General features: G+C 50.0%; 1 protein-coding gene across 3 annotated transcripts in view; it reads right to left on the reverse strand.

Moving 5' to 3' along the window:
* Nucleotides 1-7,458: 7,458 nt before the first annotated feature.
* Nucleotides 7,459-16,667, reverse strand: part of NUP37 (nucleoporin 37) — a 32,492-nt gene continuing 23,283 nt past the window's right edge. For all 3 annotated transcript variants that reach the window (XM_078859358.1, XM_078859360.1, XM_078859359.1), the window contains exons 6-10: nt 15,150-15,240; nt 14,332-14,519; nt 9,775-9,825; nt 8,706-8,799; nt 7,459-8,340 (exon numbers count right to left, since the gene is read on the reverse strand). In XM_078859358.1, coding sequence (XP_078715484.1) covers nt 8,227-8,340; nt 8,706-8,799; nt 9,775-9,825; nt 14,332-14,519; nt 15,150-15,240 — 538 coding nt within the window. In that variant the 3' untranslated portion in view covers nt 7,459-8,226. The remainder of the gene's footprint in view (nt 8,341-8,705; nt 8,800-9,774; nt 9,826-14,331; nt 14,520-15,149; nt 15,241-16,667) is intronic.

Raw genomic sequence — 16,667 nt, forward strand, 5'->3', positions numbered from 1 at the left:
TCCATTTAACTACAATATATAGAGAGAGGCGCACTGCGTTTACAAACTCTCAGCCTTATCCACAACCAGATCAAAATACCAACTTGATGTGTGGCCATGTTGTGCTTCAGGCGAGCAACTGCATTAAAACACCACCAACAAGGGCAAAGCTGTACAAGGTGCAATTCGATTCTGCTGTGGAGGATTCTCCCGGAAGGCCGGTAAAGCGATGGTCTGAACTGACGGCGAGTGCGCGACAGACGTGTACTGGCGTGCAGGTACACATGACGACAAACACAAAGATGCCCCCGAAAGCATTAACAGCATTTTAGGGCAAATGCTATTAGCGAGCACCTATGAAGGCTAGCAAGGTACACGAGGGGGTGGGGTGGCCAGCACCAAGCCCTAGTGGAGATGTTTACACATCACATCAGGTACTCATTTGAGGCCGAGTCGATCTAGGGGAGACCCAGAACCGGTTCGAATATTCGCCACTGTTATAGGTCGTGAGTGGGTCGCTGGGTTCGTAGCGCAGCACGCGAACCGCTACACTAACGCTCCCCACGCTTAAACAGGCACACAGGTACACACTGATAGACATAGGCACACACATATACACACTCCCAGAAGCCACACCAACACACACGGGCAGAGCAATCGTAGCTGCATCAAGGCTCTCTCACACACACAGAGCCACACGTAGTGTGGACACACAGAGCCACACGTAGTGTGGACACACAGAGCCACACGTAGTGTGGACACACAGAGCCACACGTAGTGTGGACACACAGAGCCACACGTAGTGTGGACACACAGAGCCACACGTAGTGTGGATGAGAGCGCTTCAGAACCATACCTCATGCCGGGTCTGGAGACGCACGTGGATCTGGAAGAATGGAAGAGGCAACGAACGGATGCTGTGGCTGTTCGATGCTCGTGCTCCGGGCTTTATATCGTGACCGGGCGGCTCGAGGCGGGTCCCGTGCTCATTGCTCGTGATCCGTTAATTGACGGCGATTAATGAGTAATGCGGGGTCTGTGGGGGCCCAGGGTTGAGTCTCCAGCCGGGGCCAGGGTGGTCCCAGGGCCCGACCCACGAGCGGCTCCTCCCGCGCAAGCCAACAGTGTTAACTTGCTTGTTTAACAAGAGCCCTTAATGATATTAATCACCCAATTTACAATGATGACCTTCAATTGCACTAATTAAGGTGGGATGAGGAGTGTGACATCGCTGGTGATTGATCTGCATTGGGGGGAGGGGATGGTGAAAGATGATGGCAGTGGGCGGTAGGGAGCTGAGAGGGGCCCCCAGGGTCCTGGTGGGGCTGTGAGACTCCCACGGCTGATCCATGTGTACTCTCCAACGAGGTCCCTTAGCTCTTAGGATCGCCTTCTTCTGAGCACTCCGAGGACAAGGCTCATTTCCTGCAGGAGTAATCGGGCTTTTTTCCAGTACAGCCCCCACGCTTTAGAACAACGCTTTGCTACTAAGACAATCAGCATCGTTAAATATATTCAAGTCTGTATGAAAAGACTCATCTCTTTAAACTGGCCTTTACCCGCATCTAGTTATGGCCGTTTACCCTGGTTCGGAGCGAGCGGTGAGTAGGTGAACGAGTGGGTGAGGGAGTGGGCGAGGAGGTGAGGGTGTGGGTAAGTGGGTGAGCGAGTAGGTGAGCGAATAGGTGAGCGAGCGGGTAAACTGGCCTTTACCCACACCTAATTCTGGTCGTTTGTCCAGCTGGTTGTTGTGTTTTTCCTGCTTGCCATACACGGCGCGCATTGGGATCTACAGATTGAATGTGGCACTTGAAACATGTGAATTATGATTGTGTCCTCCCTAAGCAGTATTACCAGTGGTTCCTGACCTGTGCTCCTCAGGCCTTGGCAGATACCATTGTATATACTGTAGTATATACTGTAGTATATACTGCCCAATGCGCAGCGACCTCGTGGCTCGGCAGAAGAGAAAGCGGCCCACAATAGGAAAGTTGCAAGTTCAAATCCCTCCGGGGTCACCAAAAATTAGTACCACTTTGTGGGGTAGTCAACAGTGGTTGTCCTATGGATAGACTCACCCCTGCCAGAGAAACGTGGAATGTCCCCTTTTGGCTCAGGGCTGTAAACTGATGGGCACCGCGTCAATACTCACTTGCATAAGAACACCCGCGTACTGCTCCGCCATTCAGATTGCGTTCGCTACTCGAACGAAAGCTGGGTAATGACGCGTCTGAGGATTGCTGCCATTGATTACTGATGAGTACATTGGGGCGTTTTCAACACAGTTGCTGAGCACAGGCGCAAAGTTTCCAAGTGACAAGCAGCACTAATCACAGTTGTAACACGGAAGAGTCAACATAGGTCCCATCATAGGTGCTCGTTAATAGCACTTGCCCCAAAAGTCTGTTACGGCTGTACGGGGGACTTTTTGTTTCGTAGTGACCTGCAGGATGGTGGTTGAGTGCTGGGTGAGTGAGTGGGTGGGTGAGCTGAAACAATCCGGAAATGTTGGGAACAGGAACCACCGACGATTTGACACCCATGTTGACGAAGCCTAACCCTCCCAGTGCCGTGCAATTCCGTGCAATTATTGTCTTACCTTAGCCTCTCCCAACACATTACAGGTCTGACACATAAAGGCCAGCTAGGTTTTACACGTGGCATTACTCAAAGTCTCAGTCTCTCTCCCCTTTCTCCAACTCACATCGCCATCACAAACTATTTTGCAACATTGTTTGACATTAGAATCCCACGGTTACAGAAAACTAGAGTAACATTTCCATTCACTAAATTCAGCAGCTCATAATAAGTTAGAGGTTGCGCATTTTCCATAAGTTGGGGGTTGGTTGAGTTAGCACATCACTTTGTGGAGAAGTCAGCAATGGTTTGCCATACAAATATATTAGTATGTATGTTGAACTTCTTTCGCACCGTACGCAGCCAACCGTGCGAATCAGAGCTGCGGGGGAAGGACAACAAACTAAACACCACCACGATGGGAACGTGGAACTTCCACCATTGGCAAGGAGCTGTAAACGGGAGATGAGCAGAGCCTCAATGCTCATGTGAACAGGAAGTCGCTTTGACTTACAGCTCGGCCTTACTCGTTGCGTACTGTGAATGTTAAGAGATGTAAACTGCGTGTACACTACACGCGGCATTGCATGTTGTCAACGGACACGCTGGACTCACAAGTGAGATGTTCCCTCTCACGGAACCAACCAGTTGTAAATATTTCTGTACCATATTAAAAGATTACCCTTTCCAGGCAGTAGCCCCGTGACATCGTTTAGAATGACGAAAGTCGAGTTCCCCTTTCCAATGATTTCTCTCCAGTTTAACCGCCAGCATCTCTGAGCTCTCGCCAGCTGCCTCTCGCTTAAAACTGTCCACGATCATGTCGAGGAGTTCCGTGGTTTGAAAACCAAGTGGGGTAAATTCAAACTTTTAATGCACAAACTTGGAATGCGTCCAGTTATCGCAAGGACGCGCGGGAAAAAAAGACGATCGGGATGGCAGTCAAAACCGGCGTTGCAAACAATTGGCCAAGCTCTGTGGCCCTATATATCTTGTCATGTATGGCCAACTCGATTCATGATAATACTTGCGGGTGCACCGAGAGGAAAACGGACGCATGCGAGGGGGGTAACCCGTACAGATGGAGCCGGGGGGGGGGGGTACCTGGAGTGGGTGGTTTCAGTCGGGGGTCAGGACTTCCTGCTGCCAATGATTCTGCCCAAATGATAACAAAGAAAGTACCTTCTCTGGATAGTCGATTACTTTATCAATAACCTGGGGAAGTTACTTACATTCGTGGACTTCGGTGCATCCCCTTTGCCACAGAGGATCGATCATGTCATACTGCGACACAGCGTTTCCATTACAGCTTACAGAAGGTTCACGTGATAAAAAAAACATCCCCACACAACATCCCCCGATGCTCGCCTCGCGACATCGCTTCCGAGCGCGTGAGTAAACCGCGAGGTTCTGCTTTTAACCCGAAAGACACGGAATGACTCGTGCTCTCTCGCCAACTCAGCTCCTGTTTCTTCACGTGGGATACTCTCACCCAACTACAATCCTGTACAGTTTTAAATCACACGTCTTTTTAAAAGGGATGTTACGCGTAACATCATTACAGTAGCTTAAAGTACTACTGTATTATGTATTTTTTTAAGAGTTACTATATCATATCGGTCGTGAAAGCCTTCACGTGAAATTTACTAGATATATTCTTTACTTATTTTAAAAGCAGTTGCCGAGCAAAACTCAAAAGACCCAAAACATCAAGTGGTCAGCAACAAAAAACACCATCAAATTTGCAAGAAATAGGAGTTCCAGTTTATTCAGTAGGGAGGGAATTACTCCCTCCCTACAAGGTAGAGCAGTGCAAGGGAAGAGGCAGAAGGAGAAGTGGTGTGACCTGCAGTGCGGCGAGTGGGTGGGCGAGTGGGTGTCTTGTCTATTGGAACATCTACGCCGGTTAGAAACATTCAGGCTGGCCTGCCTACGACCCATCCTGAGTATAAGCAGGCAGGATTGTGTGAACTCGCAATTCCTTGAAAGATCTGGACACATTCCCATCAGAGTTCCTTCAGCAGGCAAGGCTATGTTGGCTGGGTTGTGTAGCCCCCGCATGCCCACCCAGGCGAGATAGAGGGGGATGAGTGGGCACGACAGGGGCTGGAAACGAGATGGACTGGTGCGGTGCAGGAGCTTGTGGAGCTCAGTGGACTTGCCGATGACTGGTACCAGCGGTGTCAAGATCGGCCTCTGTGGAGAAGGCTCGTGGAGGATGCTACTGGGTAATTGGAGGCAGTCGCCCTCCAACAACAATGGAGAGCAGAGGAGCGATGCTCACGAGTGGAGCGCCGGGTGGCTAAAATACAGCAAATTGGCACAATAGAGGGCACATCTGGTGCATCAACCAGTCATCTCAGTCAACTCATGGCACCTGGGTCTATTCCATGACCTCCTGTGAGCGAGCCTTCGACACTTCAAATGGCGTCAAAGTGCACCTGGCCTGGCACAGATGCCATGGTGACGTCACCGCCACTTCGTGGCGAATGGTGGGCGTTGTTGTCTTGTTGTGACCTGCAGTGTGGTTGGTGGGTGATTGAGTGATCGATTGTGCTCTTGTGACATGCACTTTAATGGTTGAACACTGTGGATGAGATGAAACAGTCAGTGACTGGTGGAGCACACATCCGCAACACAGGTGGATGATTCAACAAGTGAAGATCACAGGATCAATAACCATCGTAGTCGTGACAGAAGGGTGACGAGGTGACGAGCCACCGTTGAGCAAGAGACCAGAGTGGCTCAGGGAGCGCTTCTGTTCAAATCGTTCATAAAGTTGTGGGGCATTGTCAGGGCCAGACGAAGGTTATGATAGAAAGGAAGGGCCTAAGAAACGATTCCATGTTTAAAATATGTGTATGTAGTCATCAAACATACATATTTATATGCCTATATGAAATTAAACATAAATCACTACACTCATTTTCTTTCGAGCATTAGCTGTGGCAACGTCACAAATGCTGTCATCATAATTCAAAGGCAAATATGTTCCGATGGCCGCGCTACCTTCGCTCAGCTGTAACTTCAATGTGGAACGAAGAGCCTAAAGGAGGGCCTACAAAATATGGCCTTTGGGTTAATTGGGCCCTGAGAATTGTGAAAGCTTTGCCTTAAAAGGAGATATGTAAAAAGGGTTGTTAAAATGTTTGTGTTTGCATCACTGCTAGCCACATTAAAAAGACTCAAGTACAACACCAGTTACACATACAGAAATGTCCAGCGGTAAACGCATTCACCTCAACTGAGGAACGAAGACAGCTGCCGTAGTGGTGGCGCGATGGTCGGCAAACTAGACAAGCGATCCTGAGTTTACCCGTTCAATCCCATCTCCCGACACGGCAGTGGAAACATTTGTGGGTACATCTCTTAAATCTCTGCAGTCGTAACACTCCACTGGACACCATTCCCAGTTCCTGACTTTCGGAATCAGTAATCGATTCTGTAAGTGATTGCCAGTAGACTGGTTACCATTTAACAACCCTATAATAAACATAAACTAACAGGACCCTGCGGGGTGGGCTGGTAGGAACGAATAACCAAAGAATATAAACATAATGTATTATTACACTTGTTTAGCCAGGAAAGCCCCACTGAGTCTAAAGGTTTTTGTAGGGTCCTGCCAAGTGTTTGCAGTAGGGGGCGATGCTGCTACACCTAATCGGACGATACGAAGGGAGAGTGAGGCCTAGTTCTAGGCTTTAGGCCTAGCTGTAGGCGTTAGGCCGCTGTGAGTTAATTTGTAATTTAAATGTTTTAATTATTTATGTAAAAGCTTTAAATGTAAATGTTTCTATTTAAAAACATCAGGGAATGTAACATTGTAAAACATTAACTCCCTTTCACACACGCGGGGGTACGATACGAAGGGAGAGGTTGAGGCCTAGTTCTAGGCTTTAGGCCTAGCTGTAGGCTTTAGGCCGGCGTGAGTTAATTTTAAATTAAATGTTTTTATTATTTAAGTAAAAGCTTTAAATTTAAATGTTTCTATTTAAAAGCATCAGGGAATGTAACATTGTTAAACATTAACTCCCTTGCACACACGCGGGGGTACGATACGAAGGGAGAGCGATAGGCGTAGTTCGAGGCTTTAGGCCTAGCTGTAGGCTTTAGGGCGCTGTGAGTTATTTTTTAATTTCAAAGTTTTAATTAAAAGCTATCTCAGGGAATTATAAGGGAATGTTACACTTGTTTAGCCAGGAAAGCCTCACTGAGTCCAAAGGTTTTTGTAGGGTCATGGCAAGTGTTTTCAGTAGGGAGCGATGTTGCTACACGTAATCGGACATCGGACGGACGATATTATTTTTTAATTTCAAAGTTTTAATTAAAAGCTATCTTAGGGAATGATAAGGGAATGTTACACGTGTTTAGCCAGGAAAGCCTCATTAATTTCAATGTTTTACTTAAAAGCTATCTGAGGGAATTATAAGGGAATGTTACACTTGTGTAGCCAGGAAAGCCTCACTGAGTCTAAAGGTTTTTGTAGGGTCATGCCAAGTGTTTGCAGTAGGGGGCGATGTTGCTACACGGACGGACGGACGGAATAATCTATTGGTGGCTGGTCCACTTCGTTCCTACCAGTATTAACCGTACATATAAACTGATAAATCCGATACACAAATGTTGTCTGTTCGCGTTATGGTGTTCTCTGGTCTAACACTGGTGAGACAAGGCCATACATGAGGCTGTGTGTGGTGTAGGCCAATCAGTTTCAAAGACAAAGCACACACATTATTCTCAAAGCACGTTTGTTTGCATGTTTTACCACGAGCATGATGTGTGGTTAATGCAGACTTGATGCCTTGCAATATGTGTCGATTTGGTAATGAACATCTTACCACCTCCTGTATTATTCCCAGAAAGGGTAAAGCTTATTCTTTCGAATAATTTTGATACCGGCAAAAATGGTCCCATAGAAATGTTGGCGTTTATTGAAACCACATCACAAAGACAATGTGAAGGCACTGCACACAAACATGGTCACACGATTCATTCATTGGAAAATGTTCCTCTTTGTCGGATATTTGGCAGAAATGCACCGAGGCCTTTATCACAAACACAGCCTGGGCAAACAGGCATGGCGGCGTGCTTCGGCTCACTTGGAACATCCGAATCCTGGCAAATGAAAAGCAGCCGAAAATGAAAACGCCATTCATTGGAGCCCTGAGATAGTGGCGTAAATTCCACATTCCCATTGTTGTAGGTGAGCCTCTCCTCCGCAGGACAACCACTGTCAACTTCTCCACATCGTGTTGCTCATTTTGGTCCAAAGGGGAATGAGGGGCCGGAGTCAACGCTCAAAAGAGGATTTGAAATCACAACCTTCCAGCTGCTTGCTCAACCATTGAGCCAGCTGGATGCATGATAACCAAGTCAACATTTTTCCAAATGCATAACACTTACCCATGAGCCAACCACTCAGCTTTTTCCTAAACAAACAACTCAACCAGCCACTGGTACGAGTGCTACCTTTAATCCTCATCAACTAGGCAATTAGAGCTAGCCCTTCCACTAAACCCCTCACTTGACCGCTGGTTGGGGCTCTTAACTTTTCAGGTTTGGTTTCAGAGAAGAGATCAAGAGGAAGCATGAGACACGTGCTGCCAAGCTCTTGTTTCACGGGCGATCGTTCATTGCGCAGATCCTACGTGAGGCCTTGGACACCAGGGCTCACAGCTCCAGCAGCCAGAAGCAGAGGCTGCGGTCAGAACCACAGGCGCACAGAGGCAGCTGCGGGTGCCAGCTCAGGCCTGACAGCGCTGGCACCTTGCTCTCCAGCGCCGGCTACACAAACACAAAGACAAGAACAGTTATCACCATTCGCCAGTAAGTGGCAGTGTTGCCACACGGCGCTTGCGGCAGGCTTGGTGCACCCCGAGGCCACGTGAAGCGTCAAAGGCTCACTGGCAGGTCACGGGACAGACCCAGGTGCCATGGGTTGACTGAGATGACTGACCGATGCACCACCCTATCCCCCCTACTGTGACAACTTGTTGTGTTTTAGTCGCCCAGCGTATACACACAATCGCAGAAGGACAAATGGCCTACTGGCGCATTCACCCACAGGCGAGACACGAGCTGATGGCCAAATATGCACTACAACAACAGGCTACTTGGTCGTGGCATCGCGGGCGTGTGACGAGCCTTACCTGTACGTGTGCCAGGTTGTGAATGAGCAGCGTTCCACTCAGCCGTCCGGGGGGACTTGTGGTGGCAAATACGCCCCCCACGGCACGGCACCAACTGCACCGGGTGGACATGACACGACCGTTGCAATAATACCACAACTACCGCAATCACCACTGCAAGCACAAACACCACCACTACCGTCAAGATTATAACGACAACTACTGCTGCAACCATACCCATCGGTGACATGGCTCAGCCGTAGCACATTCGCCGCTTGTTGCAGAGGTTCATGGTTATATTTTGACAGGCCACCTTAGTGAATACTGCAGCATATTAACCATGAAATATTACGTGATGTCTGCTGTTTTACAGTGGACGTTATCGATGCAGCGATATCAGTGCAAGAAAAGTAGGCCGTTGTTTGCCAGCAACACAGCCCAAATTGATCACATTTTTATAATTACTCACAAATTACTTAATTGGGAAACGCATCACAATTGTTGCCCCCTACTGCAACGAACTTGGCAGGACCCTCCTGAAAAAAAGAGTTTTGAGCCTCAGTGCAGTTCTCTGGAGTAAGTAAATAAAGAAATATAATACATACAGCAAACCCTTCCGTCTCACGGGTTTAGCTGTCGCGTTTTGTGTAACATGTATTAAGGTACAGTTTGGCAATCGTGACTGACTGCGAGATTCCTGTAAGCATCATAACTGCACTGCCCGCAGAAGAACGCATGCGCCATTTTTTCTCCATCTTTTCTTCCAAGCAGCCAATCATGGGCCCCAGGTCACGTGGCATTCCCATCCTCCAGTGAGGAGGCAGTGAGGTTCAACCGCATGATTTTTCTTCCTGTACAGTACTGTACACTAATTTTTGTTTTCATTCTATACATTTACCATACAAGTTATATTTAACACTAGAAAATATTAATATTTTACATAAAAAATACTTTCTGTTTAATGTTTGGGTTGATGTAGGGTAACATAAAACAAAAGGAGGGGGTTTCGTATGAGAGAACGTAACCCCCACGATGGGCAAGGGTTTTCTGTATTGCCTGTGCGGTGGGCCGGGAAGGAGGGAGGACTTACCGAAACTGGGAGGCGCCCTCCAGGTGCGCTGACTTGCGCTCCACGGGCCAGCTGTGGGGACAGACGGCACAATTGCGTGTGACGCCTAAGCGTGCGTGCACGTGTCAATGAGTTAACACGTGAATATGCCGGGGCAGAGCACTGGTGAGCTGCCACCGCCGAGATTCTGGGTTAAAAATCCAGGTTTTAGGCACGGATCATGAAACTGGGTTCTCAATTGCGGCGGTGGTCTCAAGCCAGTCGAAAAAGACCACAAAAAAATGTATTGCGCTAAATTTGGTTTTCACTGCATTCAGTATTCTCCAGATCTGAGGACGATAAATGCCTTGCTTGATTGTCATGTAACGAACACTATTTCAGAATCAGAAGCGTATTACCCAAGTAAAGCCCATCGAGGGAAGAATTTCTATTTTTCAAAAGAGTGAATTGGCCGGCAGGCATCAAAGTATTCCACAATTACAGATTGTAGCATCAGCTTACTCAGCCTGCTCAGACAATGTGTGATGTTGCAGCACTTCCTGAATGCGCTGCAACTGAACGTTCCGTCGATGCACAAGATGGTGCCAGTAGCACAGGTGCAATGTGACTGCTGCAGCAGAGAGACTCAAATTATTCTCGGAATGTGGGTCTGCACTGCGTCAGCGTGGATGGACATGTGGATGTTTGCGTCCACTTGCATGAATCTGTGACCACAATCCAGGTGTAGCGGCATCGTTGAGCGCTGTGTGCGATTGTCACTACTCGCAGCCTGTAGTAACGGCCCCCGGTCAACAAGGGGCGGAAGGGAGGCTGATGGAGATGAGTCGGGCCGTTGGGCCAAGGTGACCCCCAGGGTAGCTCGTGACCAGAGGTGCAGACCCCAGACCCCCAAGAGGGGGGCTGGGGGATAACGTCACACTCCAAGCCCCTCTAAATGTTTCCAGAAGGGAGGAGTGGCTAGGGGCGGAGTGAGCCAGGAACTGGGTATAAAAGCCGGACCCCTGAACGGGACCGGCAGTTGTCGTCCACTCGAAGATCAAGAAGCTGCCCTGGAGACCGAGGAGCCGGACCCGAGGACCTTGACTGGGTCGGGTCAGTGTAGCCTCCCTAGACCCCGATAGCGGAGGACTCGACAGAGATTGGTCCCGAGTGTATGGGGAACGCCAGTGAGGAGGACGTACCTCCCTAGTGTAGCGGGTGGAAGGGGCCGTACCCCTTCGTTTTCTGTATTGTTGTTTGTAAAATAAACGTGTTGCCTCTAAAGAGAAGTCTCCCTCTAGTTTGTACCCACTACACGGGTAAGAACTCATTGCGAGAGTGACCTCGCGGCACAACACCACAAGCCATATTCCACACGGTAACCGTGACGTCCAGGTGCTCGTGGAGTGACATCGGGGATGCCACTGTGTGGTGCCGGCCCGGGAGGGTCGTGGCGTGCGATGTTTCTACGTCGCGGACAGCACCGTGTGGGTTGCTGTTTGAGGCCCGGTTTACTATAGCATGGCGTGCGATGCACCGTCATCGCGTACACCGCGTAGGCGGGTGTAGTACCAGCCCTAGCCGGGCTTGGTGAGCGCTGGGGGATAGCGCGGGCACCACGCACGGCGCGCAGTGCGGGCTCCCACAGAGCGTCAGCCCAGGGGCAGTGTTGCCCCGGGCCGTGGCACTCTGGTTGACCCCGTAGGCACGTGATCCGGAGTGTCCACAGAGTGGGCCCCAGGTGGGGGGGGCTAAGGGGTGATCACGTGTCCGGGGAGAGCTCTCGAGAGGGATCGAGAGGGAGCTAGAACGCTCGAGAAGGTGGGCGGGGCCTGGGCAGAGCCAGCCCCGACCCGGGAGGATACGAGGTGGGTCCCTGAGAGGGATCGGGGTCTCTTCGTTCTACAAGCTGGAAGCTCAACACCTACACGCTGGAAGCTCAACACCTACAAGCTGGAAGCTCCACGTCTACAAGCTGGAAGCTCAACACCTACAAGCTGGAAGCTCAACAGCTACAAGCTGGAAGCTCAACACCTACAAGCTGGAAGCTCCACATCTACAAGCTGGAAGCTCAACGTCTACGAGCTAGAAGCTCAACACCTACAAGCTGGAAGCTCCACATCTACAAGCTGGAAGCTCAACGTCTACGAGCTAGAAGCTCAACATCTACAAGCTGGAAGCTCCACATCTACAAGCTGGAAGCTCAACGTCTACAAGCTGGAAGCTCAACATCTACAAGCTGGAAGCTCAACATCTACAAGCTGGAAGCTCAACGTCTACAAGCTGGAAGCTCAACGTCTACGAGCTAGAAGCTCAACACCTACAAGCTGGAAGCTCAACGTCTACAAGCTGGAAGCTCAACACCTACAAGCTGGAAGCTCAACATCTACAAGCTGGAAGCTCAACATCTACAAGCTGGAAGCTCAACATCTACAAGCTGGAAGCTCAACATCTACAAGCTGGAAGCTCAACACCTACAAGCTGGAAGCTCAACGTCTACAAGCTGGAAGCTCAACATCTACAAGCTGGAAGCTCAACATCTACAAGCTGGAAGCTCAACATCTACAAGCTGGAAGCTCAACATCTACAAGCTGGAAGCTCAACGTCTACAAGCTGGAAGCTCAACACCTACAAGCTGGAAGCTCAACGTCTACAAGCTGGAAGCTCAACATCTACAAGCTGGAAGCTCAACACCTACAAGCTGGAAGCTCAACGTCTACAAGCTGGAAGCTCAACATCTACAAGCTGGAAGCTCAACACCTACAAGCTGGAAGCTCAACATCTACAAGCTGGAAGCTCAACATCTACAAGCTGGAAGCTCAACATCTACAAGCTGGAAGCTCAACGTCTACGAGCTGGAAGCTCAACACCTACAAGCTGGAAGCTCAACATCTACAAGCTGGAAGCTCAACATCTACAAGCTGGAAGCTCAACACCTACAAGCTGGAAGCTCAACATCTACAAGCTGGAAGCTCAACGTCTACGAGCTGGAAGCTCAACATCTACAAGCTGGAAGCACAACATCTACAAGCTGAAAGCTCAACGTCTACGAGCTGGAAGCTCAACATCTACAAGCTGGAAGCTCAACATCTACAAGCTGGAAGCTCAACACCTACAAGCTGGAAGCTCAACACCTACAAGCTGGAAGCTCAACATCTACAAGCTGGAAGCTCCACGTCTACGAGCTGGAAGCTCCACGTCTACAAGCTGGAAGCTCTACGTCTACAAGCTGGAAGCTCCACGTCTACGAGCTGGAAGCTCCACATCCACAAGCTGGAAGCTCCACGTCTACAAGCTGGAAGCTCCACGTCCACAAGCTGGAAGCTCCACGTCCACAAGCTGGAAGCTCCACGTCCACAAGCTGGAAGCTCCACATCCACAAGCTGGAAGCTCCACGTCTACAAGCTGGAAGCTCCACGACCACAAGCTGGAAGCTCCACGTCTACAAGCTGGAAGCTCCACATCTACAAGCTGGAAGCTCCACGTCTACAAGCTGGAAGCTCCACATCTACAAGCTGGACGCTCCACGTCTACAAGCTGGAAGCTCCACATCTACAAGCTGGACGCTCCACGTCTACAAGCTGGAAGCTCCACATCTACAAGCTGGAAGCTCCACGTCTACAAGCTAGAAGCTCCACATCTACAAGCTGGACGCTCCACGTCCACAAGCTGGAAGCTCCACATCTACAAGCTGGAAGCTCCACGTCTACAAGCTGGAAGCTCCACATCTACAAGCTGGAAGCTCCACGTCTACAAGCTGGAAGCTCCACGTCTACAAGCTGGAAGCTCCACATCTACAAGCTGGACGCTCCACGTCCACAAGCTGGAAGCTCCACGTCTACAAGCTGGAAGCTCCACATCTACAAGCTGGACGCTCCACGTCCACAAGCTGGAAGCTCCACGTCTACAAGCTGGAAGCTCCACGTCTACAAGCTGGAAGCTCCACATCTACAAGCTGGACGCTCCACGTCTACAAGCTGGAAGCTCCACATCTACAAGCTGGAAGCTCCACATCTACAAGCTGGACGCTCCACGTCTACAAGCTGGACGCTCCACGTCCACAAGCTGGAAGCTCCACGTCTACAAGCTGGAAGCTCCACATCTACAAGCTGGACGCTCCACGTCTACAAGCTGGAAGCTCCACATCTACAAGCTGGAAGCTCCACATCTACAAGCTGGAAGCTCCACGTCTACAAGCTGGACGCTCCACGTCCACAAGCTGGAAGCTCCACGTCCACAAGCTGGAAGCTCTACGTCCTACGAGGCATCAACACGTGGCCGGGACCGAAGTGAGGGTCCGACCCTTCGTAGCTGTAACTCCTACCTATAGTGTAGTTAGCTGGGTGGTCACCACCCCAGGCTGTATCTGGTGAAGGGGCAGTTACCCCTTTGCATAGACGTGTTACAATAAATGTGTTTGCCTCTAAAGAATAACGTCTGCGACTCAGTTGGACTCACTACATTCGTAACAGGATAGTTGCCCACATATACACACATTCGTGATGCCACCTGGACAGGCAGGCGAACACAAAGTCGGAGCAGACCACTTCCTTCCAAGATGCAACTGCCTGAGCCGCTCACCCCACTCACCCCGCTCACCTGCCACGTGACGAGTCCCACAGGAGCCAGTCGGCCCCTGCCACGGCGCCAACAGACACCGGGTCCAGGGGGCTCCAGTCGGCCATCATGAGGGGTCCGCTGGGGGCCCCACAGTCCAGGGAGAGCAATGCGGCCCAGCTCCTCGCGCTGTAGACCCGCACGCGGCCGCCACGCTCGCCCACCAGCAGCTGCGCCACGCACAGCGACAAAAACAGCCCCCATTCGACGGGGATCGGCGGTGACGTCGCCGCAGTGCTTGTGTGCCAGGCTGGGTGCACTTTGAAGTCATCTCATGATGTGTGGAAGGCTCACTGGCAGATCAAGTGATGGACCCCAGTGGTGTGAGTTGAATAATGATTTATGATTTCTTAAGGCCAATAAAGGGCAACGATTAAAGCTTCGTCCGAGAGTTGGTGAACTGCAGATACACTGCCTGCAGAATTAGATTTGGAACAGTGGGATGTTAGGTGATCCATGCTTTGGCATTCATAGCCGCAATCACACACAAGGAGAGTTCCTTTATTATCTACTTGGGCATTCGGTGTGGTTTGTGCAGATCCGGTTTAAGTGCTGTCCAGTGTTTCCATGCAAGCCGGGCAGTGTGAAGGTGCGGTCGCTGGGCAGGTGTTTGTTGGGCACGCCACTCGAAGCCCATTAATTGGTCTGTGCCATCTCAATGCTGAAATTCGCATCAAGAAGAGTATGTGCCACACGTTTCCAAAATAGTCAAGTTATGGATATCAGCCGTGGCGTGTGTCGGCTTCTGATCGGTGCAGTTTATGGAGTGTTGCAGGAAGGACCTTGTGCAGGTGCCTCACCTTGTCAGGCTCTGTGGAACTCCAGCACACACTGGCGCCAGGGGAGAGCAGCGGGAGGCAGACTTGCTGGTCACCAGAGTCATCCCAGATCCTACGAAAACAAGACAATTATCCCCCTAGAGCCTGAACAGACTTTGGGGCAGGTGCTGTTAGAAAGCACCTATTAAGACCGGCACGGGTGGGTGGCGAGCACCAGGACCGACACCTTTGTCTCCCCAGTAGCGATGTCTACACACCGCACAAGGTAATCATTTGGAGCTAAGTTGACTTAGGGGAGGCCCAGGAACTAGTCCGATAATCGTCACTGGTGTTAGCCATAACCGGAAATCTAACTCGCGTCACCAGGTTCGTAGCAGCACACTAACTGTTGCACTACCGCTCCCCAGATCCTACACATGCAACCGCACACAAACGACCACAATCACACACGCACTGCAACAACCACACACCACACCATACCACGACCACAACCATATACAGAGCACCACAACCACACATCGTTTGTAGACGAGAGCCCAAGACATCTTTAATCGAACCAACCAAGCGGCTTTCCTTAAAACTCTCTGCTGCTAGACCACCCAGATTTTATAGCTTACCATAAAATCCATAAATAAGGTACACGCCCCTTCGTCCTATCGTCTCCACCATTGACTCACCCACCTACACACTGGCCTGATTTCTGTCTGAGACCTTACAACCATTCACTGGTAAGACTACCTCAGCTGTATTTAACTCAGCTCACTTGGTATCGTTAATTAAGGACATCTCACTATCTCCAGGTGATTGGCTTGTCAGTTTCGATGGAGTCTCTTTGTTTACCAAAGTTCCTGTAACTGACACCATTGCAATCTGAATGCCGATGTACTGGCCCTGGTTAGACATTGCCTCCCCAACACTTACTTCACGTGGAATGGAACATTCTACAAACAAGTTGAAGGTACCCCAATGGGTTCTCCCTTATCTCCAGTTGTAGCCAATGTTTTCATGGAAAAATTTGAGATAGATGCCATCCAGGCATCCACTCTACGTCCGTCCTTGTTGAAGAGATACGTAGATGACACATTCGTCATCTGGCCACATGGCCTACCAGCTCTGGGCCAATTCTTCAACCACATCAATTCCATACACCCAGCCATCAAATTCACCATGGAGGTGGAAAAGGATGGCAAGTTACCTTTCTTTGATGTCTTAATCGAAAAGAGACCAGATGGCTCAATAGGACACTGTCTACAGGTAAGCCACCCATGCCTACCTAAAACCTGACCCCCACCACCATCCATCCCAGAAGAATTCCCTCATCAAAACTCTACACCATAGAGCTCGATGTATTTCCGACCATCACCACCTAGCCAGTGAACTGGAACACGTACACCAAGCTCTCAAGACGAATGGATATTCAGACTACACAATCCGTAAAGCTGTCACCCCAACCGTTGGGAAAGAACCATCTGAGGACCCAATCAAAACCATTACCCTGCCATACATAGCAGGGGTCACCAAAAAGACTTCCAAAATCAT

This window comes from Lampetra fluviatilis, chromosome 8 (assembly GCF_964198595.1).
Source record: "Lampetra fluviatilis chromosome 8, kcLamFluv1.1, whole genome shotgun sequence".
NCBI classification, from domain to species: Eukaryota; Metazoa; Chordata; class Hyperoartia; order Petromyzontiformes; family Petromyzontidae; genus Lampetra; species Lampetra fluviatilis.